Source organism: Oryctolagus cuniculus, chromosome X, assembly GCF_964237555.1.
Source record: "Oryctolagus cuniculus chromosome X, mOryCun1.1, whole genome shotgun sequence".
Classification (NCBI taxonomy): domain Eukaryota; kingdom Metazoa; phylum Chordata; class Mammalia; order Lagomorpha; family Leporidae; genus Oryctolagus; species Oryctolagus cuniculus.
This window is the reverse complement of record NC_091453.1, coordinates 51,205-72,702: the sequence shown is the minus strand read 5'-3', so window position 1 is coordinate 72,702 and position 21,498 is coordinate 51,205. Positions and strand designations below refer to the sequence as shown.

General features: G+C 67.3%; 2 protein-coding genes across 5 annotated transcripts; both read right to left on the bottom strand.

Moving 5' to 3' along the window:
• Nucleotides 1–336: 336 nt before the first annotated feature.
• On the bottom strand, nt 337–7,145 carry LOC138847706 (MSL complex subunit 3-like). 3 transcript variants are annotated; one of them, XR_011385650.1, is made up of 10 exons: nt 6,575–6,741; nt 5,254–5,352; nt 4,203–4,363; nt 3,959–4,114; nt 2,986–3,257; nt 2,707–2,903; nt 2,164–2,603; nt 1,931–2,083; nt 1,422–1,506; nt 337–523 (listed from the first exon to the last, which is right to left on the bottom strand). XR_011385650.1 is itself a non-coding variant. In XM_070067243.1 (9 exons), the coding sequence occupies exons 2-9, from the start codon at nt 5,341–5,343 to the stop codon at nt 424–426; spliced, it is 1,044 nt and encodes a 347-aa protein (XP_069923344.1). In that variant the 5' UTR covers nt 5,344–5,352; nt 7,011–7,145; the 3' UTR covers nt 337–423. The 3 variants fall into 3 exon arrangements, 1 of the variants encoding a protein (XP_069923344.1); XR_011385651.1 differs by having other exon boundaries at nt 2,986–3,227; nt 6,575–6,726; XM_070067243.1 differs by lacking the exons at nt 2,164–2,603; nt 6,575–6,741 and adding an exon at nt 7,011–7,145 and having other exon boundaries at nt 1,931–2,030; nt 2,794–2,903; nt 2,986–3,227.
• Nucleotides 7,146–9,234: 2,089 nt separating this feature from the next.
• Nucleotides 9,235–13,066, bottom strand: AMELY (amelogenin Y-linked). Of its 2 annotated transcripts, XM_070067241.1 has the most exons (7): nt 12,920–13,066; nt 11,704–11,772; nt 10,877–10,924; nt 10,217–10,261; nt 10,090–10,134; nt 9,637–10,002; nt 9,235–9,323 (listed from the first exon to the last, which is right to left on the bottom strand). In XM_070067241.1, the coding sequence occupies exons 2-7, from the start codon at nt 11,758–11,760 to the stop codon at nt 9,318–9,320; spliced, it is 567 nt and encodes a 188-aa protein (XP_069923342.1). In that variant the 5' UTR covers nt 11,761–11,772; nt 12,920–13,066; the 3' UTR covers nt 9,235–9,317. The 2 variants fall into 2 exon arrangements, with proteins under 2 accessions (XP_069923342.1, XP_069923343.1); XM_070067242.1 differs by lacking the exon at nt 10,217–10,261 and having other exon boundaries at nt 12,920–13,061.
• Between the last annotated feature and the right edge of the window lie 8,432 nt (nt 13,067–21,498).

Genomic DNA, 21,498 nt, shown 5'->3' with positions numbered 1-21,498 from the left:
ATCTCACTCAAGATGGCCGCCATCTCCCTCCCAAGATGGCCACTGTCTCCCTCCCAAGATGGCCGCTGTCTCCCCTGCTGTCTCCCCCCCAAGATGGCCACCGCCTCCCTCCCAAGATGGCTGCCATCTCAAGATGGCCACCATCTCACTCAAGATGGCCACCATCTCACTCAAGATGGCCGCCATCTCCCTCCCAAGATGGCCGCCGTATCCCTCCCAAGATGGCCACCGTCTCCCCCCCAAGATGGCCCCCTCCCGGCTCCGCCCGTCGCGGCCCCGTGTGGGGGAGGGGCGGCCCGGCCCGAGCCGCCTCTGTTGTGCGAGTCCACGAGCGTTTTGTCATTCATTTATTGACACTGGACCCGCCCACCACCGCCGCCGCGGGGGCCTCACTGGACCCGCCCACCACCGTCGGCACGGCCCTCAGGACGCGGCGCGGGGGCTGCGGGCGCTGTGCTGGGCCTCGCACGCCGCCACGTAGGCCGACTCGGGGAAGAAGTCGTCGCGGTACTCGGCCAGGAACCTGGAGGCGGAGACGGGGCCGGGGGGCGATTTGCATGTCATTTGCATATTCTGATTTCTATGGACCGATTTCCATACGATTTCCATATCACACTTTCTATAGAATAATCTAACAGCCATCTTTGTAATTTGCATGTCATTTGCATATTCTGATTTCTATGGACTGATTTCCATATAGGACTTTCCATAGCACACTTTGTACAGAAGAATCTACCATCTTTGTAATTTGCATATCCTTTGCATATTCTAATTTCTATAGACTAATTTCCATATAATTTCCATGATTTCTATGTAAGAATCTCCATATCACACCTTCCACATAACAATCTTTGTAATTTGCATATCATTTGCATATTCTGGTTTCCATATCACACTTTGTATGGAAGAGTCTAACAGTCATTTCTGTATAGTGATTTGCATGTCATTTCCATATTCCAATTTCTATAGACTAATTTCCATATAAATTCTACGTAAGAATTTCTGTCATATATAATTTGACAATCATTTATGTATAGTAATTTGCATATCATTACCATACTGTAATTTCTATAATTTCCATGTAACAATTCATCACCTCTGATTTGCATATAATTTGCATACTGTGATTTCTATCGAATCTCCATACGATTTCTATGTGATACTTCATAATAACCATTTCTTTAAAGCGATTTGCATATCATTTGCATATTATAATTTATGCAGAATAATCTCCATACTTTCTATGTAATTCAACAATCATTCCCGTGATTTGCATATGATTTCCATATTGTAATTTCTATGGGAACAATTTGCATATAATCATCTCTATGGGGTGATTTGCATAGAATTTGCCCATGATCCTCTCTCTCTCTCTCTGTCCCACAATGCAGCGCGTGGGCCCCGCCCCCGGCCCCGCCCACCTCAGGAAGAGGTCGAAGTGCTTCAGCAGGGCCTTCAGGTTCTTCTCGGAGAAGGACATCTTCCCAAGGATTTCTGGGAGCTTCACTGCGGGGGGGGGGGCAGAGCTGCTCAGACGGCGGCCATCTTGGGAGGGAGGCGGCCATCTTGGGAGATGGCGGCCATCTTGAGAGGGACAGCGGCCATCTTGGGAGGGAGATAGTGGCCATCTTGGGAGGGACAGCAGCCATGTTGGGAGGGAGATAGTGGCCATCTTGGGAGGGAGGCGGCCATCTTGGGAGGGACACGGCAGCCATGTTGGGAGGGAAATAGTGGCCATGTTGGGATCTGTGAGACAGTGGCCATCTTGGGAGATGGCAGCCATCTTGGGATCTGTGAGACAGTGGCCATCTTGGGAGACGGCAGCCATCTTGGGAGGGAGACGGCGGCCATCTTGGGAGGGAGACGGCGGCCATCTTGGGATCCGTGAGACCGTGGAACCGAGGGAAGGAAGCCAGACGCGGGCGCTCACCGAACAGGCGCAGCAGGTGCTGGGCCCCGTAGATAGACGAGGGCGGAGGCGGCTGGTCACCCGCGGGGTAGTTGTCGGGCACGAGCTTCCAGGACAGCACCTGGGAGGGAGGCGGCGGCCATCTTGGGGAGGGAGATGGCGGCCATCTTGGGAGACAGCAGCCATCTTAGGAGATGGTGGCCTTCTTGGGAGACGGAAGCCATCTTGGGAGGGAGATGGTGGCCATCTTGGGAAGGAGACAGCGGCCATCTTGGGAGACGGCGGCCATCTTGGGAGACAGCAGCCATCTTGGGAGTGAAATGGCGGCCATCTTGGGAGGGGAGGGAGGTGGCAGACATATTGGGAGGAGACGGCGGCCATCTTGGGAGACGGCGGCCATCTTGGGAGACAGCAGCCATCTTGGGAGACTGCGGTCATCTTGGGAGGGAGACGGCGGCCATCTTGGGAGGTTGATGGCGGCCATCTTGGGAGACAGCAGCCATCTTGGGAGACTGTGGCCATCTTGGGAGGTTGATGGCGGCCATCTTGGGAGACAGCCATCTTGGGAGAAGACGGCGGCCATCTTGGGAGGGAGATGGCGGCCATCTTGGCAGACGGCGGCCATCTTGGGAGGTTGATGGCGGCCATCTTGGGAGACAGCAGCCATCTTGGGAGACTGTGGCCATCTTGGGAGGTTGATGGCGGCCATCTTGGGAGACAGCCATCTTGGGAGAAGACGGCGGCCATCTTGGGAGGGAGATGGCGGCCATCTTGGCAGACGGCGGCCATCTTGGGAGGTTGATGGCGGCCATCTTGGGAGGGAGACGGCGGCCATCTTGGCAGACGGCGGCCATCTCGGGACCACCCCCCCGGCCCCCGCTCACCTCGTTGATCTCGTTGGTCCTCCTCCCCTCCAGGCCGGCGAACACCCCGCCCCCGTCCTTGCTGGGCGTGAGGGGGATGGGCGAGGACGAGCGGCTGTGCACGGGCGTCTCTGCGCGGCGGGAACACGACGCGTCAGCCCCGCCCCCGCCCGCCCAGGGGCATCGTGGGCCGGCCGCGGGGGCGGGACCTACTCTTGTCCAGGTGCAGGAAGAGCTTGGGCATCGCGGCCCCGCCCGCGTCCGGCTGCCGGCGCCGGGGGGGGGGCGAGGCCGGCCGGTCGCAGCCGGCGCTGTGCCGCGTGGACCGGCGCAGGCTCGGCACGGCCTCCGGCTCCGCCCGGCGCCGCTTGGGCGTGGCCGGCTCCCCCGGCTCCGAGGACTGCGGTGTGGACGGGTTCAGCAGCGGCGGGCTGGGCGACAGCTCCTCCTGGGCCCTGCGGGGCGGCCATCGTGGGGGCGGCCATCTTGGGGGACGGCGGCCATCTTGGGTGATGGCGGCCATCTTGGGGGGAGATGGCGGCCATCTTGGGAGGGAGATGGTGGCCATATTGGGAGACAGTGGCCATCTTGGAGAAAGACAACGGCCATCGTGGGGGGACAGCGGCCATCTTGGGGGACGGCGGCCATCTTGGGGGAGTTGGTGGCCATCTTGGGAGATGGAAGCCATCTTGGGAAACGGTAGCCATCTTGGGAGGGGAACAGCGGCCATCTTGGGTGATGGCGGCCATCTTGGTAGAAGGCAGCCATCTTGGGAGATAGATGGCGGCCATCTTTACGGACGGTGGCCATCCTGGGGGGGAATGGTGGCCATCTTGGGAGATAGATGGTGGCCATCTTGGGAGATGGCGGCCATCTTGGGGGAATGGCGGCCATCTTGGGAGACGGCGGCCATCTTGGGAAACGGTAGCCATCTTGGGAGGGAGACAGTGGCCATCTTGGGTGATGGCGGCCATCTTGGTAGACGCTGGCCATCATGGGAGGGAGATGGTGGCCATCTTGGGAGATGGCGGCCATCTTGGGGGAATGGCGGCCATCTTGGGAGATAGATGGTGGCCATCTTGGGGGAATGGCGGCCATCTTGGGGGAATGGCGGCCATCTTGGGGGAATGGCGGCCATCTTGGGGGAATGGCGGCCATCTTGGGGGCCGGCGTCACGTGGGCTCACCTGCCGGGCTGGCCGCCGTCCCGGATGGGCAGGAAGCACCGGGCGGAGGTGGCCCTGCGGTACTGCGCCTGCTCGAGCGGGTACAGCAGCAGCGCGGGCAGCGCGTGGTCGAAGGCGATGCGGAGCCCGTCCACCATCTCCTTGCACAGGTCCACGCTGCGGGCGGAGGGGGGGGGACGTTCCGGAGGCCCCCGGAGGCCCCGCCCCCGCCCCGCCCCCGGCCCCGCCCCCCCCCCGCACTCACTTCTTCTCGGCCGGGACGCAGTGCGCGTGCGCCGGCGCGATGGCAGCCGCGTGGTGGTGCCGCGGCCTCTCGTGGGCGGCGAAGGCGGCGTTGATGGCGAAGTGCTTCACGTACGACTCCAGGATGGTGACGATGCTGGTCTGGCAGGGCAGCCGCACCAGCTGCCGGGAGACGCCGGGTCGGACGCGCCCAAGATGGCCGCCGGGCTCGAGCCCAAGATGGCCGCCATCACTCAAGATGGCCGCCATCTCCCAAGATGGCCGCCATCTCCCTCCCAAGATGGCCGTCTCAGTCCCAAGATGGCTGCCATCTCCCCACCAAGATGGCTGCCGCCTCCCAAGATGGCCACCATCTCCCTCCCAAGATGGCCGTCTCAGTCCCAAGATGGCTGCCATCTCCCCACCAAGATGGCTGCCGCCTCCCAAGATGGCCACCATCTCCCTCCCAAGATGGCCGCCGCCTCCCAAGATGGCCACTGGGGTCGAGCCCCAAGATGGCTGCCACCTCCCAAGATGGCCGCCATCTCCCTCCCAAGATGGCCGCCACCTCCCAAGATGGCCGCCATCTCTCCCCCAAGATGGCCGCCATCTCCCTCCCAAGATGGCTGCCACCTCCCAAGATGGCCGCCATCTCTCCCCTAAGATGGCTGCTGTCTCCCAAGATGGCCACCATCTGCCTCCCAAGATGGCGGCCATCTCCCTCCCAAGATGGCCGCTGTGTCCCTCCCAAGATGGCGGCCACCTTCCTCCCAAGATGGCCGCCATCTCTCCCCCAAGATGGCCGCCATCTCCCTCCCAAGATCCCAAGATGGCCGCCGTCTCCCCCCACGATGGCCGCCGTCTCCCTCCCCAGATGGCCGCCATCTCACTCCCAAGATGGCCGCCATCTCTCCCCCAAGATGGCCGCCGTCTCCCTCCCAAGATGGCCGCCATCTCTCCCCCAAGATGGCCGCCGTCTCCCTCCCAAGATGGCCGCCATCTCTCCCCCAAGATGGCCGCCGTCTCCCCCCACGATGGCCGCCCCCCCGCTGGCCCGCGCGCAGCCCTCGCACCCGCTTCCTGCGGTTCACGTAGTAGCAGTCGTCCTCCAGCTGCTTCTTGAGGACGTCGGGGATGTCCAGGGCGACGGCTCTGTCCTCCATGTCCGGCCGCTGCAACGGCCCCGCGAGTCAGGACGGCCGCCCGGGAGATGTGCCGGGGCGGGAGGAGGGGCGGCGGCCGCGCCAAGATGGCCGCCGGGGGGAGAGGGCCACGCCAAGATGGCCGCCGGGGGGGACAAGGCCGCGCCAAGATGGCCGCCGGGGGGACAAGACCACGCCAAGATGGCCGCCGGGGGGAGAGGGCCACGCCAAGATGGCCGCCAGGGGGAACAAGACCACACCAAGATGGCCGCCGGGGGGAGAAGGCTGTGCCAAGATGGCTGCCAGAAGGAGAGGGCCACGCAAGATGGCCGCCGTGGAGGACTAGGACACGGAAGATGGCTGCCGAGAGGCAGAAGGCCACGCCAAGATGGCCGCCGGGGGGAGAGGGCCGCGCCAAGATGGCCACTGAGAGGACAAGGCCATGCCAAGATGGCCGCCGGGGGGAGAAGGCTGTGCCAAGATGGCCGCCAGAGAGAGAGGGCCACACCAAGATGGCCGCCAAGGGGAGAAGGCTGTGCCAAGATGGCCGCCAGAGAGAGAGGGCCACACCAAGATGGCCACTGAGAGGACAAGGCCATGCCAAGATGGCCGCCCGGGGGAGAAGGCCACACCAAGATGGCCGCCAGGGGGACAAGGCCACGCCAAGATGGCCGCCGGGGGCGGAGAGGGACACGCCAAGATGGCCGCCCGGGGGAAAGGGCCACGCCAAGATGGCCGCTGGGGGGAGAAAGCCACGCCAAGATGGCCGCCAGGGGGAGAAGGCCGTGCCAAGATGGCCGCCAGGGGAACAAGACCACGCCAAGATGGCCGCCAGGGGGGATAAGGCCACGGCAAGATGGCCGCCGGGGGGGAGAAGGCTGTGCCAAGATGGCCGCCAGGGGGAGAAGGCTGTGCCAAGATGGCCGCCGGGGGCGGAGAGGGACACGCCAAGATGGCCGCCGGGGGGAGAGGGCCACGCCAAGATGGCCGCCGGGGGGGGAGGGGAAAGGGGGAGGGGGAGGGAGGGGGAGGGGAGCGCGAAGGGGCGGGGTCTCCCTCTTCCCTCCCAAGATGGCCGCGGGGGCGGGGGCTGGACCGGAAGTGGAGCAGCCCAGGCTCGAACCCGCGCCCCGCCCCCCAGGGTCACGTGGGCGCCTCCCCCCGCCCCCGCCCCGCCATGGTTTCAGATTTTTCCCAGAATTCCCCAGGCCGGGCGGCCCGCGCTGTCTACACTGCGGGGGGCCGCCCTCACCGCGAGGATCCGGGTCCGAGGCTCGCGCGTGTCCGCCCGCGGTCAGAGCGCCGAATCCGCGACGGGGAACGCCCGCCCCCCCCAGCGTCTGATTGGCTCCCGCGTGGGAGACGGCGGGACGCCATTGGCTGGCGGACCTGTCACTCAGGCTATTCCCGCCTACACGCTGGGCCTTCTGGGAGTTGTAGTCTCCCCGCTGCGCCAGGATTAACGGTAACTGAGACCATTAGCTCGCGGACCTGTCACTCAGGCTAGTCCCGCCCCGACGCACAGCGCGGCCGCCCTCGCTGAGGCTTCTGGGAGTTGTAGTCCCCCCCGCTCCGCCATTTTGCCTCCCGGTCGTCAGGCGCCCCTCCCCCCCCCACGGCCCCCGCGCGCGCCCCGAAGAAGCCGAAACCGCCACGCGCCGCGCCGCGGGCAACGCGAGAGGACCGACCTGCGTCCGACGGGCAGCGGGCGCCGCTCCGGGGTCGCGCGGGCGGAAGCGATCGCAGGCCGCGGGGTCCCGCCCTCCGCCAGCGTCCGCGGAGCCGCCGGCACTCGGGGCGGCAGCGGAACCGGAAGCCGAGAGGCCCCGAGTCTGCGAGCGCGCCGGACGCCGCCGGCACTCGGGGCGGAAGTGGAACCGGAAGTCTGCAAGCCCCGAGTCCGCGAGCGCGCGGGACGCCGCCGGCACTCGGGGCGGGAGTGAGAATGGAAGCCCGAAGGCCCCGAGTTTGCGAGCGCGCCGGACGGCACCGGCAATCGGGGCGGAAGCGAAACCGGAAGCCCGCAAGCCCCGAGCCTGTGAGTGCGCGGGACGGAACCGGCACTCGGGGCGGGAGCGAAACCGGAAGCCCGCAAGCCACGAGCCTGTGAGTGCGCGGGACGGCACCGGCACTCGGGGCGGGAGCGAAACCGGAAGCCCGCAAGCCCCGAGCCTGTGAGTGCGCGGGACGGCACCGGCACTCGGGGCGGAAGCGAAACCGGAAGCCCGCAAGCCCCGAGTCTGCGAGCGCGCGGAACGTCACCGGTACTCGGGGCAGAAGCGGAACCGGAAGTCTTCAATCCCCGAGCCTGAGTCCGCACACGCGTGCGCGGTGCCAGCGCCCTCTCTCGCCCCGTCTCCCCGCCGGGGAGGGTTAGGCAGGAAGCAAAGGTCAAAGGCCACGTGGGAACGCCGATTCCCACGGCTATAAATAGGCGGCGCCTGTTCCCCGGGAGACACGCAGTCCGGTGCCGAAGCCGAAAATGGACTTTGGCAAGTCGGTCTGGCGAGTCAGCGCACAGTGGCTCCTGTTGTCGACTCGACAAGTGCACACCCTCTTGGTCACGGCGTCGGCGACCGGGACTCGAACCCGGGACCCGGGAGCACTTCGACCTCAGAGTGTCGCCCATCCAGTGTCTTTTTTTTTTTTTTTTAATTTTTGCACACGGCCCAGACAGCATTCCAGGCTATAAATAGACCCTGAGCGCAATGACCCTGCAGGCCCGGATGTTCTCCGAGGCGGGGCCGTGAGCCTGCACACACCCTGCGTGATTTCACGGTTCACGGACCGCGGGAGCCGGCGGCAAGGTCACCGTGTCCAAGCCAAGCCGGAGTCGGCCACTTCCGGTAGGGGCAGACGAACTTCCGGTAGTGGAGCGCTCGCTTCCGGTGGTGGCGGGTCCACTTCCGGTAGGGGCGCGTTCGCTTCCGGTAGGGGCGCGCTCACTTCCGGTCGCGGTTTTCATGGTCGCGCGTGGATTCCCACTCCGGCCCTGGAGCGAGGGGTCCCGGGGACGCCCTTCGGGGCTGATTCCGAGGCCGGCGCGCCCCCGCCTGCGGCCCCCAACGCCCGGCCCGTCTTTTTTTTGTTTTTTGTCCCTTAGCGGCCACCGTCCTCCTCCCCCTCCCCCTCCAAGAAGCAGGTTTTTTTTTTTTGTGCAAAATGTTTTTTTATTTGCAACGCGATGACGCCGCGTGGGTTCAAGTCACCGGCCGGGGGGCGGGGCCGGGGGCGGGGCGAGGGGCGGGGCCGCGCCGGGGCGGGGCGGGGCGGCGGCGGCCGGGACAGCCGTGCGGCGGCCTCGCGAGTGGACGGACCGGCCGGCCGCGCGCGCCTCCTCTTCCTCCTCCTCCTCCTCCTCCTCCTCCTCCCCCCCCCGCCCCTCCCCCTCCGCTCGCCGCCGCCGGCCGGTCCGCGCCGGCCGGATCCGCCTCGCGATGGCGGCGCCGTAGGAGGGGGGGGCGGCGGCGATGGGGGCCCCCGCAGAGCGCGCGAGGACACAGCTGCGCCGCGGCGTGAGTGACAGCGCGGGGCGGGGCCGGGGGCGGGGCCTGCGGGCGTGAGTGACAGCGCGGGGCGGGGCCTGTGGCGGGGCCTGCGGGAGTGAGGGCAGGGGGCGGGGCCTAAGACACCCTGGGCGGGGCATGGGCGGATCCTGGGAGTTGGGGGCGGGGCCTGAGATAACCCCAAGGGGACAGGGGCGGGGCCTGGGAATTGGGGGCGGGGCCTGAGAGTTGGGGGCGGGGCTTCGCGGACTGGAAGGGGTATAGGGCGGGGCCTGAGATGTCCCGCAGGGGAGTGGGGCGGGGCCTCACGGCCTGGGACGGGACAGGGGGCGGGGCCTGGGAGTTGGGGGTCTACACTGGGCGTCTACACGGCGCGGGCACACAAAGTCAGACTCGGAGGCGCCTGCGCTGTGGGAGGTTTTATTGTGTGCGGGGCTGCGGCCCCGGGTGCGAGTGCTCGCGTCCTCACGTCCCCGCTGCCGCGGCTCCTCAGTCCTGGAAAAGATGGCGGCGGGGGCCGGCCTCTGTCTTTCCTGGCCCCGCCCACCCTCCTGGCCCTGCCCAACCCGGCCCGGCCCACCCTTGGAGATGACAGGAAGTGGGTCTGCCCCTACAGGAAGTGCATTTGCCCCTACTGGAAGTGGGTCTGCCCCTACAGGAAGTGGGTCTGCCCCTACAGGATGTGGGTCTGCCCCTACAGGAAGTGGGTCTGCCCCTACAGGAAGTGGGTCTGCCCCTACAGGAAGTGACTCTGCCCCTACAGGAAGTGACTCCGGCCCCGCCCACCCCCCAGGCCCCGCCCACTCACCACCTCCTCGCGCTTGGTCTTGTCCGTGGCGGCCCAGGCCTCGAGCGGGAGGTCGGGCAGCAGCGGGGGGAGGGGCTGCACGGGGTAGGCGGGCAGCGGGGGGAGGGGCTGCAGGCCCGCGAAGGCGGGGGGCGGGGCGGGCGCGCGCTGGGGCGGGGCCGCGGCCGGGGCGTGGCCGTGGGCGTGGCCGTGGTGGTGGGCGGGCAGCAGGGGCTGCTGGGGCAGCGTGGGCGGGGCCGGGGGCGGGGCCGCGGGCAGGTGGAGCTGCGGCTGCAGGGCGGGGCCGGCGGGGGGCGGGGCCGACAGCACCGGCACGACCTGGTGGTGCAGCCAGGCGCCGGCCGGCTCGTAGGCATACGCGGGGTACTGGGGGAGGGGGAGGGGCGTCAGCGTCCAGAGGGGCGGCCCGGCCCCGCCCCCTCCCCGGCTGGCCCCGCCCCCGGCCCCGCCCACCTGCGGGCGCCCGAGGCTCTGGTACCACTTCAGCGGCGTCAGCACCTGCCGGGACACAGACATGAGCGCGGGTGGGCGGGGCGTCCGCGGCTCCTCCCTCCCGCGGGGGGGGGAGGCCGTCACTCACGACCGCGGCGCCGCTGTCCGAGTGGGCCGCCCGGGACAGGGACCTCTGCGGGGGGAGAGGAGAGGCGGGCGTCCGCGGGTGCTGGGCGCTCAGTGCTCCCTCCGTGGGTGCTGGGCGCTCAGTACTCCCTCCACGGGTACTGGGTGTTTAGTACTCCCTCCGCGGGTGCTCGGAGCTCAGTACTCCCTCCTCGGGTGCTGGGTGCTCAGTACTCCCTCCGCGGGTACTGGGCACTTAGTACTCCCTACGCGGGTGCTGGGCGCTCAGTACTCCCTACGCGGGTGCTGGGCGCTCAGTACTTCCTTCTGAGGTGCTGGGCGCTTAGTACTCCCTCTGCGGGTACTGGGAGCTTAGTACTCCCTCCGTGGGTACTGGGCGCTCAGTACTCCCTCCGTGGGTGCTGGGTGCTCAGTACTCCTTCTTCGAGTGCTGGGTGCTCAGTGCTCCCTCCGCGGGTGCTGGGCGCTTAGTATTCCCTCCGCGGGTGCTGGGTGCTCAGTACTCCCTCGTCAGGTGCTGCAGGGGCTCCGCCTCCTCCTGTGTCCGCTGAGCCGGGGGTGGGGGGAGGGGAGGAGCCGAGGCCCCCCCACCCGCACAACACAGGGGAGGGGGTCGTGAAGGGGTTAAAAAAGGGAAAAAATGACACAAAACAGCGTTTACCTCGTAGCTGAAGTTGATGTATCCGGGGTGGCCGGGGTGGGGCGGCAGCTGGGGGGGGCGGGAGAGACAGAGAGGGGGCGGGTCTTCCGTCTGTGGGCCCCCAAGATGGCCGCCGGCCCCGCCCAAGATGGCCGCCAGCTCCCAAGATGGCTGCCTCCCTCCCAAGATGGCCGCCTCACTCCCAAGATGGCCGCCTCCCTCCCAAGATGGCCGCCTCACTCCCAAATTGGCCGCCTCACTCCCAAGATGGCTGCTTTCTCCCTCCCAAGATGGCCGCCTCACTCCCAAGATGGCTGCTGTCTCCCTCCCAAGATGGCCGCCTCACTCCCAAGATGCCTGCTGTCTCCCTCTCAAGATGGCCGCCTCACTCCAAAGATGGCCGCCTCACTCCAAAGATGGCCGCCTCACTCCCAAATTGGCCGCCTCACTCCCAAGATGGCTGCTGTCTCCCTCCCAAGATGGCCGCCTCACTCCCAAGATGGCTGCTGTCTCCCTCCCAAGATGGCCGCCTCACTCCCAAGATGGCTGCCGTCTCCCAAGATGGCCACCAGCTCCCCCCAAGATGGCCGCCAGCTGCCTCCCAAGATGGCCACCTCACTCCCAAGATGGCCACCTCACTCCAAAGATGGCCGCCATCTCTCTCTCAAGATGGCCGCCTCACTCCCAAGGTGGGGGAGGGGCGGAGCCGGTCATCCCTCGGCGGGCGCCGGCCGTCTACACTCGCTCTTCCCCACCTCGTGGGCTGGCCGTCCACACCCGCGGCCGTCGTCCACACTGGCGGCCGTGCACACCCGACCCCGGCTCGCCCGGCAGGGGGCGGGACTCACCGGCAGAGCGACGGCCGCTCCCACGAGGCAGGCGAACAGCATCCAGGCCCCGCCCATGTCTGCACCGCGCTGCAACGCAAGCCCCGCCCCCGCCCGGTCACTTCCCATGGTGCACTGGGCCCGGGCGGGGGCCCTTCCCATGGTGCACTGGGCCAGGCGGGGAGACCCTTCCCATGGTGCACTGGGCCAGGGGGGGCCCTTCCCATGGTGCACTGGGCCAGGCGGGGAGGCCCTTCCCATCATGCCCTGGGCCGTGGCGAGCAGGGAGACCCTTCCCATGGTGCACTGGGCCAGGTGGGGAGGCCTTTCCCATCATGCCCTGGGGGAGACCCTTCCCATGGTGCACTGGGCCCGGGCGGGGACCCTTCCCATCATGCCCTGGGCCTGGCGGCGCCCACAGGGAGACCCTTCCCATGATGCCCTGGGCCTGCTGGGCAGACCCTTCCCATGGTGCCCTGGGCGGGGGGAGACCCTTCCCATGGTGCCCTGGGCCTGCCTTCCCATCATGCCCTGGGCCTGGGCAGGGAGACCCTTCCCATCATGCCCTGGGCCTGGGCGGGGAGACCCTTCCCATCATGCCCTGGGCCTGGGCGGGGAGACCCTTCCCATCATGCCCTGGGCCTGGGCGGTTCCCACAGGGAAACCCTTCCCTCCCGGTGCGACCCCGGGCGGCTCCCGCACACCAGGCAGACCCTTCCCATCATGCCCTGGGCCAGGCGGGGAGACCCTTCCCATCATGCCCTGGGCCTGGGCGGTTCCCACAGGGAAACCCTTCCCTCCCGGTGCGACCCCGGGCGGCTCCCGCACACCAGGGAGACCCTTCCCATCATGCCCTGGGCGGGGGGAGACCCTTCCCATGATGCCCTGGGCGGGGAGAGACCCTTCCCATGATGCCCTGGGCGGGACAGACCCTTCCCATGATGCCCTGGGCCTGCCGGGCAGACCCTTCCCATGATGCCCTGGGCGGGGAGAGACCCTTCCCATGGTGCCCTGGGCCTGCCGGGCAGACCCTTCCCATGATGCCCTGGGCGGGGAGAGACCCTTCCCATGATGCCCTGGGCGGGACAGACCCTTCCCATGATGCCCTGGGCCTGCCGGGCAGACCCTTCCCATGATGCCCTGGGCGGGGGGAGACCCTTCCCATGGTCCCCCGGGCCTGCCTCCCACGATGCCCCGGGCCTGCCTCCCACGATGCCCCGGGCCGGGCGGCGCCCACCTGGAAGGTCTGTCCGCGGAAGGTCCCGGAACTGGCTGGCGCCGGCGCGTGCTGGTCCCGGCGGCTCCCGGCGGCCCCATTTATGCGGCGCGCGGCGGGCGGGCGGCCAATCAGACGCGGCCGCGTGCCCGGGGGGCGGGTGCTGACTCGCCGCGAATCCCGCTGACTCAGGCTTCGCGGGCCGTCATTAGGCCGGCGGGCGCTGAGCTCAGCGGGGCATGCTGGGAGCGGGGGAGGGGCGGGCGCTGAGCTCAGCGGGGGTGCGGCCGCGGGGGCTGCTGGGAGCGGGGGAGGGGCGGGGCCGTCATTTTCGGCTGAAGTGCCGGGTGTGCCGGGCAGGCTCGGGCACGGCCGGGCGGGCGTCGCGGGCTGTCATTAGCCGGCAGCTGCCGCGGGGCGGAGGGGGAGGGGAGGGGAGGCAGGCGGCCATCTTGGGAGATGGCGGCCATCTTGGAGGCAGGCGGCCATCTTGGGAGTGAGCTGGCGGCCATCTTGGAAGACAGCGGCCATCTTGGGGGGAGGCAGATGGTGGCCATCATGGCACAGAGATGGTGGCCATCTTGGAGGGGGAGACGGAGGCCATCTTGGAGGGAGGCGGCCATCTTGGAGGCAGACAGCGGCCATCTTGGGACAGAGATGGTGGCCATTTTGGAAGGTGACTCCACGGCCAAGGAAAACCTTTTTCTCTCTCTCTCTGTCTCTCACTGTCCACTCTGCTGTGGCCTGGGGGCGGCCATCTTGGGAGAGTGACCTGGTGGCCATCTTGGGAGTGAGCCGGCGGCCATCTTGGGAGCTGGTGGCCATCTTGGGGGGAGGAAGATGGTGGCCATCTTAGAAGGCAGATGGCGGCCATCTTGGGAGACAGTGGCCATCCTGGGAGTGAGCTGGTGGCCATCTTGGGGGGAGGGAGATGGCAGCCATCTTGGGAGTGAGATGGCCATCTTGGGACAGAGATGGTGGCCATCTTGGGAGGGAGGCGGCCATCTTGGGAGGCCGACAGCGGCCATCTTGGGAGCCGGCGGCCATCTTGGGCCTGAACCCACAGGAGGAGGACCTCTCTCTCTCTCTCTCTCTCTCTCTCTCTCTCCCTCTCCCTCCCCCCCCCGGCCCGCAGGGCGGCGTCACCTGGCACACCGTGTCCGGCCGCGCCGTGCGGCTGCGGGCGGTGCCCATCCAGAGCCTCTCGGAGCTGGAGCGAGCCCGGCTGCAGGACGTGGCCTTGGACCAGCTGCAGCAGGACGGCGGCCTCAGCTGCCCCATCGCCATCCCCACAGGTAGGCCCCGCCCCTCGGTGCCTCCCCAAGATGGCCGCCATCTCCCAAGATGGCCGCCGGCTCACTCCCAAGATGGCCGCCATCTCCCAAGATGGCCGCCGGCTCACTCCCAAGATGGCTGCCATCTCCCAAGATGGCCGCCAGCTCACTCCCAAGATGGCCGGCTCCCTCCCAAGATGGCCACCATCTCCCAAGATGGCCTCCATCTCCCAAGATGGCCGCCAGCTCACTCCCAAGATGGCCACCGGTTCCCAAGATGGCCACTGTCTCAGTCCCAAGATGGCCGGCTCCCTCCCAAGATGGCCACCATCTCCCAAGATGGCCGCCATCTCCCAAGATGGCCGCCAGCTCACTCCCAAGATGGCCGGCTCCCTCCCAAGATGGCCACCATCTCCCAAGATGGCCTCCATCTCCCAAGATGGCCGCCAGCTCACTCCCAAGATGGCCACCGGTTCCCAAGATGGCCACTGTCTCAGTCCCAAGATGGTCGGCTCCCTCCCAAGATGGCCACCATCTCCCAAGATGGCCGCCATCTCCCAAGATGGCCGCCAGCTCACTCCCAAGATGGCCGGCTCCCTCCCAAGATGGCCACCATCTCCCAAGATGGCCTCCATCTCCCAAGATGGCCGCCAGCTCACTCCCAAGATGGCCACCGGTTCCCAAGATGGCCACTGTCTCAGTCCCAAGATGGCCGGCTCCCTCCCAAGATGGCCGCCATCTCCCAAGATGGCCGCCGTCCCCCTCCAAGATGGCGGCCGTCCCCCCCCCCCCGCAGACGGGCAGAAGCGGAAGAAGTCGCTCCGGAAGAAACTGGATTCGCTGGGAAAAGAGAAAACCAGGGAACGAGGTGAGCGCAGGCCACGCCCACCCGCAGGCCACGCCCACCCGCAGGCCACGCCTCCTCCCACGCCAGCCACGCCCACCCACCTGGCCCCACCTCCTCCACGCTGGCCACGCCCACCTGCATGTTCCCGCCTCCTCCCACAGGCCACACCCACCCGCATGCCCCGCCTCCTCCCGCGCCGGCCACGCCCACCCGCTGGCCCCGCCCCTCTCTCCCCAGACTCCGCCCCCCAGGCCTTCGGGCTGCCCCTGTGCCAAGTCATCGCCAACGACCGGGCCCAGCGGCGGCGGCGGGAGGAGCCGGAGGGGGCGGGGCCCGAGGCCACGCCCACGCGGCCCCGCCCCGCCCTCTCCGGCAGTAGCTCCTCCCTCAGCTCCGCGCCGGACACGCCCACCGAGCCCACCGCCCCCGGCAGCCCGGAGCCGGCCCCGCGGGCACGCAGGAGGGTGCGTCGGCCATCTTGGGGGGAGGCGGCCATCTTGGGGGGGAGGCAGCCATCTTGGGAGGGGACGGTGGCCATGTTGAGTCAGGCGGCCATCTTGGGAGGGGACGGTGGCCATGTTGAGTCAGGCGGCCATCTTGAGTCAGACGGCCATCTTGGGAGGGGGAAGGCCATCTTGAGTCAGACAGCCATCTTGGGAGGGAGGCGGCCATCTTGAGTCAGACGGCCATCTTGGGAGGGAGACGGCCATCTTGAGTCAGACGGCCATCTTGGGAAGGAGACGGCCATCTTGAGTCAGACGGCCATCTTGGGAGGGAGACGGCCATCTTGAGTCAGACGGCCATCTTGGGAGGGAGGCGGCCATCTTGAGTCAGACGGCCATCTTGGGAGGGAGGCGGCCATCTTGAGTCACACGGCCATCTTGGGAGGGAGGCGGCCATCTTGAGTCAGACGGCCATCTTGGGAGGGAGGCGGCCATCTTGAGTCAGACGGCCATCTTGGGAGGGAGGCGGCCATCTTGAGTCACACGGCCATCTTGGGAGGGAGGCGGCCATCTTGGTAATGACATGGCAGCCATCTTGGGAATGAGATGGCAGCCATCTTGGGAGGGAGACGGCCATCTTGAGTCAGACGGCCATCTTGGGAGGGAGGCGGCCATCTTGAGTCAGACGGCCATCTTGGGAGGGAGGCGGCCATCTTGAGTCAGACGGCCATCTTGGGAGGGAGACGGGCCAAGATGGCGGCGCCACCTCTCTGTCCCCGCCCGCCGCGTGCAGGGCGCGGTGTCCGTGGACTCCATCACCGACCTGGACGACGACCCCTCGCGGCTCCTCGAGGCCCTGCAGCTGTCGCTGCCGCCCGCGGCCCCCGGCGGGAAGCACAAGGCCCGGGCCCAGCGGCTCGGCCTGAACCCCGTGTGCCGCCAGGTGCCGCGGCTCGTGGACAGCTGCTGCCGCCACCTGGAGAGGCACGGTGCGTGCCGGGTGCGAGTCCCGCTCGGCTGGGGCCCGGGAGGCGGCCATCTTGGGAGGGAGATGGCGGCCATATTGGGAGATGGTGGCCATCTTGGGAGGAGACGGTGGCCATCTTGGGAGGGAGATGGCAGCCATCTTGGAAGGGAGGTTGTGGCCATCTTGGCGATGATGAGATGGCGGCCATCTTGGGGATGATGAGATGGCGGCCATCTTGGGAGGGAGATGTTGGCCATCTTGGGAGGGAGATGGCAGCCATCTTGGGAGGGAGATGGCGGCCATCTTGGGGATAATGAGATGGCGGCCATCTTGGGGATGATGAGATGGCGGCCATCTTGGGAGGGAGACGGCGGCCATATTGGGAGATGTTGGCCATCTTGGGAGGGAGATGGCAGCCATCTTGGGAGATGGCGGCCATCTTGGTGATGATGAGATGGCGGCCATCTTGGGGATGACGAGATGGCGGCCATCTTGGGAGGGAGCCGGTGGCCATCTTGGGGCTGAGCCGCGTCCCCCACTGACCGCGCGTGCCCGCCCACAGGCCTCCGGACGGTGGGGATTTTCCGAGTCGGCAGCTCGAAGAAGCGCGTGAGGCAGGTGGGCCCCGCGTCCCCTCGCTCGCTCTCTCGCTCTCTCTGTCTCTCGGCTTTAGAGGCGACAGCGTCGGGGGGCACTCGGGCCTCGGCGTCAGCCCCGCAGGCCGTGAGGGCGTCTCAGTGTGGAGAGACCAGACACAGCCCAGCGCCTGCTGCAGCCCGGGCGGCCATCTTGGGAGATGGCGGCCATCTTGGGAGGGAGACAGCGGCCATCTTGGGAGTGAGATGGCCGCCATCTTGGGAGATGGCGGCCATCTTGGGGATCATGAGATGGTGGCGATCTTGGGAGGGAGATGGCGGCCATCTTGGGAGGGCTTGGGAGTGAGATGGCGGCCATCTTGGGAGATGGCAGCCATCTTGGGAGGCAGCCGGTGGCCATCTTGGGAGAGAGATGGCGGCCATCTTGGGAGGGAGATGGTGGCCATCTTGGGAGGGAGATGGTGGCCATCTTGGGAGGGAGATGGCGGCCATCTTGCGAGGGAGATGGCGGCCATCTTGGGAGGGAGACGGCCATTTTGGGAGGGAGACAGCGGCCATCTTGGGAGTGAGATGGCGGCCATCTTGGGAGTGAGATGGCGGCCATCTTGGGGATCATGAGCCGGCGGCCATCTTGGGAGGGAGATGGCGGCCATCTTGCGAGGGAGATGGCGGCCATCTTGGGAGGGAGACGGCCATTTTGGGAGGGAGACAGCGGCCATCTTGGGAGTGAGATGGCGGCCATCTTGGGAGTGAGATGGCGGCCATCTTGGGGATCATGAGCCGGCGGCCATCTTGGGAGCCGGCGGCCATCTTGGGCACCCCCTCCATGTCTTGCAGCTGCGGGAGGAGTTCGACCGCGGCGCGGACGTGGGCCTGGGGGCGGAGCTCAGCGCGCACGACGTGGCGGCCCTGCTGAAGGAGTTCCTGCGGGACATGGCCGACCCGCTGCTGACGCGGGAGCTCTACGCGGCCTTCGTCCACACGCTGTGTGCGTCGCGCGGCCGGCCGGGGGGGGGCGGGCGCGGGTTCGAGTCGGGCCGCCGAGTGACGCGCCCCTCCCCCGCAGCGCTGGCGCCGGGCCCGCGGCTGGCGGCCCTGCGGCTGCTCGTGTGCCTCCTCCCGCCCTGCCACTGCGACACCCTCCAGCGCCTGCTGCAGCTGCTGGCCACCGTCGCCCGCCACGCGGAGCCCCACGTCGGCCACGACGGGCGCCAGGTGGGGCGCCCCTCCCTGCCGGCCCCGAGATGGCCGCCGCCTCCCAATATGGCCGCCGTCTCACTTCCAAGATGGCCGCCACATCATCTCAAGATGGCCACCGCCTCCCAAGGTGGCCGCCGAACCACTTCCAAGATGGCCGCCATCTCATTTCCAAGATGGCCGCCGAATCACTTCCAAGATGGCCGCCGCCTCCCAATATGGCCGCCGTCTCACTTCCAAGATGGCCGCCACATCATCTCAAGATGGCCACCGCCTCCCAAGGTGGCCGCCGAACCACTTCCAAGATGGCCGCCAACCCCCCACAATGGCCGCCGTCTCCCCAAGATGGCCGCTGTCTCACTTCCAAGATGGCCGCCGTCTCACTTCCAAGATGGCCGCCGTCTCCCCCCCAAGATGGCCGCCGTCTCATTTCCAAGATGGCCGCCGTCTCCCTCCCAAGATCTACGGCCTTGGGTTCGGGTTCTGTTTGGTCACCATCTCATAGGAAGGAGGGAAGGAAGGAGACAGTGGCCATCTTGGAAGACAGCCATCTTGGGAGGGAGATGGCCATCTTGGGAGTGAGACGGCTGCCATCTTGGGAGGGAGGCGGCGGCCATCTTGGGAGGAAGACGGCCATCTTGGGAGGGAGACGGCCATCTTGGGAGGGAGACGGCCATCTTGGCACGGAGATGGCGGCCATCTTGGCACTGTACGGCGGCCATCTTGGGAGACGGCCATCTTGGCACTGAGATGGTGGCCATCTTGGCACTGTACGGCGGCCATCTTGGCGCTGACTCGGCGGCCATCTTGGCGCTGACTTGGCGGCCATCTTGGCACTGTACGGCGGCCATCTTGGCGCTGACTCGGCGGCCACGAGCGCAGGCCGTGCGTCCTCTCCCCCCGCAGGTCCCCGGGAATCGGATGACGTCGCTGAACCTGGCCACCATCTTCGGGCCGAACCTGCTGCACACGCAGAAGGCGTCCGACAGGGAGTTCTCGGTGCAGAGCTCGGCCCGGGCCGAGGAGAGCGCGGCCGTCATCGCCGTGGTCAAGGAGATGATCGAGAACCACGAGGCCCTGTTCATGGTGGGTGGAGAAAGATGGCCGCCGTCTCCCCCCCAAGATGGCCGCCGTCTCCCCCAAGATGGCCGCCGTCTCCCCCAAGATGGCTGCCGTCTCCCCAAGATGGCTGCCGTCTCCCCAAGATGGCCGCCGTCTCCCCCAAGATGGCCGCCGTCTCCCCCAAGATGGCCGCCGTCTCTCCCCAAGATGGCCGCCGTCTCCCCCAAGATGGCCACCATCTCCCCCCAAGATGGCCGCCGCTTCCCCCAAGATGGCTGCTGTCTCCCCAAGATGGCCGCCGTCTCCCCAAGATGGCCACCGCCTCCCCCAAGATGGCCGCCATCTCCCCAAGATGGCTGCTGTCTCCCCCAAGATGGCCACCATCTCCCCCCAAGATGGCCGCCGCTTCCCCCAAGATGGCTGCTGTCTCCCCAAGATGGCCGCCGTCTCCCCAAGATGGCCACCGCCTCCCCCAAGATGGCCGCCATCTCCCCAAGATGGCTGCTGTCTCCCCCAAGATGGCCGCTGTCTCCCTCCCAAGATGGCCGCCGTCTCCCCCCAAGATGGCCGCCGTCTCCCCCAAGATGGCCACCGTCTCCCCCAAGATGGCAGCCGTCTCGCTTCCAAGATGGCCACCGTGTCCCTTCAAGATGGCCACCATCTCACTCAAGATGGCCACTGTCTCCCCTAAGATGGCCGTCGTCTCCCCCAAGATGGCCGCCGTCTCCCCCAAGATGGCCGCCGCCTCCCCAAGATGGCCGCCATCTCCCAAGATGGTCATCTCACTCCCAAGATGGCCGCCGCCCTCACTCCGCTTCCTCTCGCCGCCAGGTGCCCCCCGACCTCCAGCACCGGGTGCTCGTCAGCCTGCAGGACACCGACCCCGACGTGGTGGACCCCCTGCTGCGGAGGAGGGCGGCCCCGCCCACGTGAGTCCCGCCCCCCGCTGGCTGCTCTGGGGAGCGCTAGGGACGCGGCGGCCATCTTGGGAGGGACACGGCAGCCATCTTGGGAGAGATATGGCAGCCATCTTGGGGGCAATGAGATGGCAGCCATTTTGATGGAGATGGCGGCCATCTTGGGGATCATGAAATGGCGGCCATCTTGGGGATCATGAGATGGCGGCCATCTTGGGAGACGGCGGCCATCTTGGGGACGATGAGACGGCCCTCCCGCCCCCCCGTGTTGGTTCCAGGGATCCGCCCGGCGCCGCCGTCTCCCCCGACGCCTGGTCCAGAGAGAACCGGCTCGGAGAAGGTGAACCAGCCCCGCCCACCAGCCTCAGCCCCGCCCACTTACTTCCAACCCCGCCCACTTAATTCAGCCCCGCCCAATTCCTTTCAGCCCCGCCCACCAGCCCCGCCCACCTGCCTGAGCCCCGCCTACCTGCTTCACCCCGCCCACTGCTTTTCAGCCACGCCCACTCCCTTAGCTCTGCCCACTTCCTTCAGCCCCGCCCACCTCCCTCGGCCCCACCCACACACAGACTCCGCCCCTCCGTCTCTCCCAGGCTCCCTCCGCCCGCGGCCCCGCCCCCTGGACTGGCCGCGCCGCCCGCGCAGCCTTGGGGACTCGGACCCGCGGCCGCCGCCCCCGTACCCGGGCCCCAGGGCGTCCTCCCAGCAGCCCGCGGGGCCCCCCGGGGGGCGGAGCCTGCCGGGCCTGGGGGCGGGCGCCTGGCTGGAGTGGCGGCGCGAGCGCTGGGAGATCTGCGAGCTGCTGTCCGGCGACGGCGCCGACGCCCTGCCCGAGACGCTGGTGTGAGGGCCGGCGCAGGGGCCGCCCGCGCACGGCCAGGAGGGCGCCGTCCAAGAGATAGAGTCATCCAAGATGGCGCCGTCCAAGATGGCGGCCACCTCATGACGTCCAAGATGGCGCCGTCCAAGAGACAGAATCATCCAAGATGGCGCCGTCCAAGATGGAGTCATCCAAGATGGCGGCCGCCTCCCGACGTCCAAGATGGCGCCGTCCAAGATGGAATCATCCAAGATGGCGGCCGCCTCCCGACGTCCAAGATGGCGCCGCCCAAGAGATAGAATCATCCAAGATGGCGCCGTACAAGAGATAGAATCATCCAAGATGGCGGCCACCTCACGACGTCCAAGATGGCGCCGTCCAAGATGGAATCATCCAAGATGGCGGCCGCCTCCCGACGTCCAAGATGGCGCCGTCCAAGAGACAGAATCATCCAAGATGGCGGCCACCTCACGACGT

Bases quoted from the DNA above. Each gene is read 5' to 3' on its own strand.
- LOC138847706 (XM_070067243.1), bottom strand. From the start codon at position 5,343: ATGGAGGACAGAGCCGTCGCCCTGGACATCCCCGACGTCCTCAAGAAG. The intron at 3,228-3,958 runs GTGAGCCCACGT...GCCGCCCCGCAG, and splicing joins GACGGCGGCCAGCCCGGCAG to GGCCCAGGAGGAGCTGTCGC. The intron at 524-1,421 runs GTGGGCGGGGCC...CTCCGCCTCCAG, and splicing joins CACTTCGACCTCTTCCTGAG to GTTCCTGGCCGAGTACCGCG.
- AMELY (XM_070067241.1), bottom strand. From the start codon at position 11,760: ATGGGCGGGGCCTGGATGCTGTTCGCCTGCCTCGTGGGAGCGGCCGTC. The intron at 10,135-10,216 runs GTGAGTGACGGC...GTGTCCCGGCAG, and splicing joins CGGACAGCGGCGCCGCGGTC to GTGCTGACGCCGCTGAAGTG. The intron at 10,003-10,089 runs GTGGGCGGGGCC...CCCCTCCCCCAG, and splicing joins AGAGCCTCGGGCGCCCGCAG to TACCCCGCGTATGCCTACGA.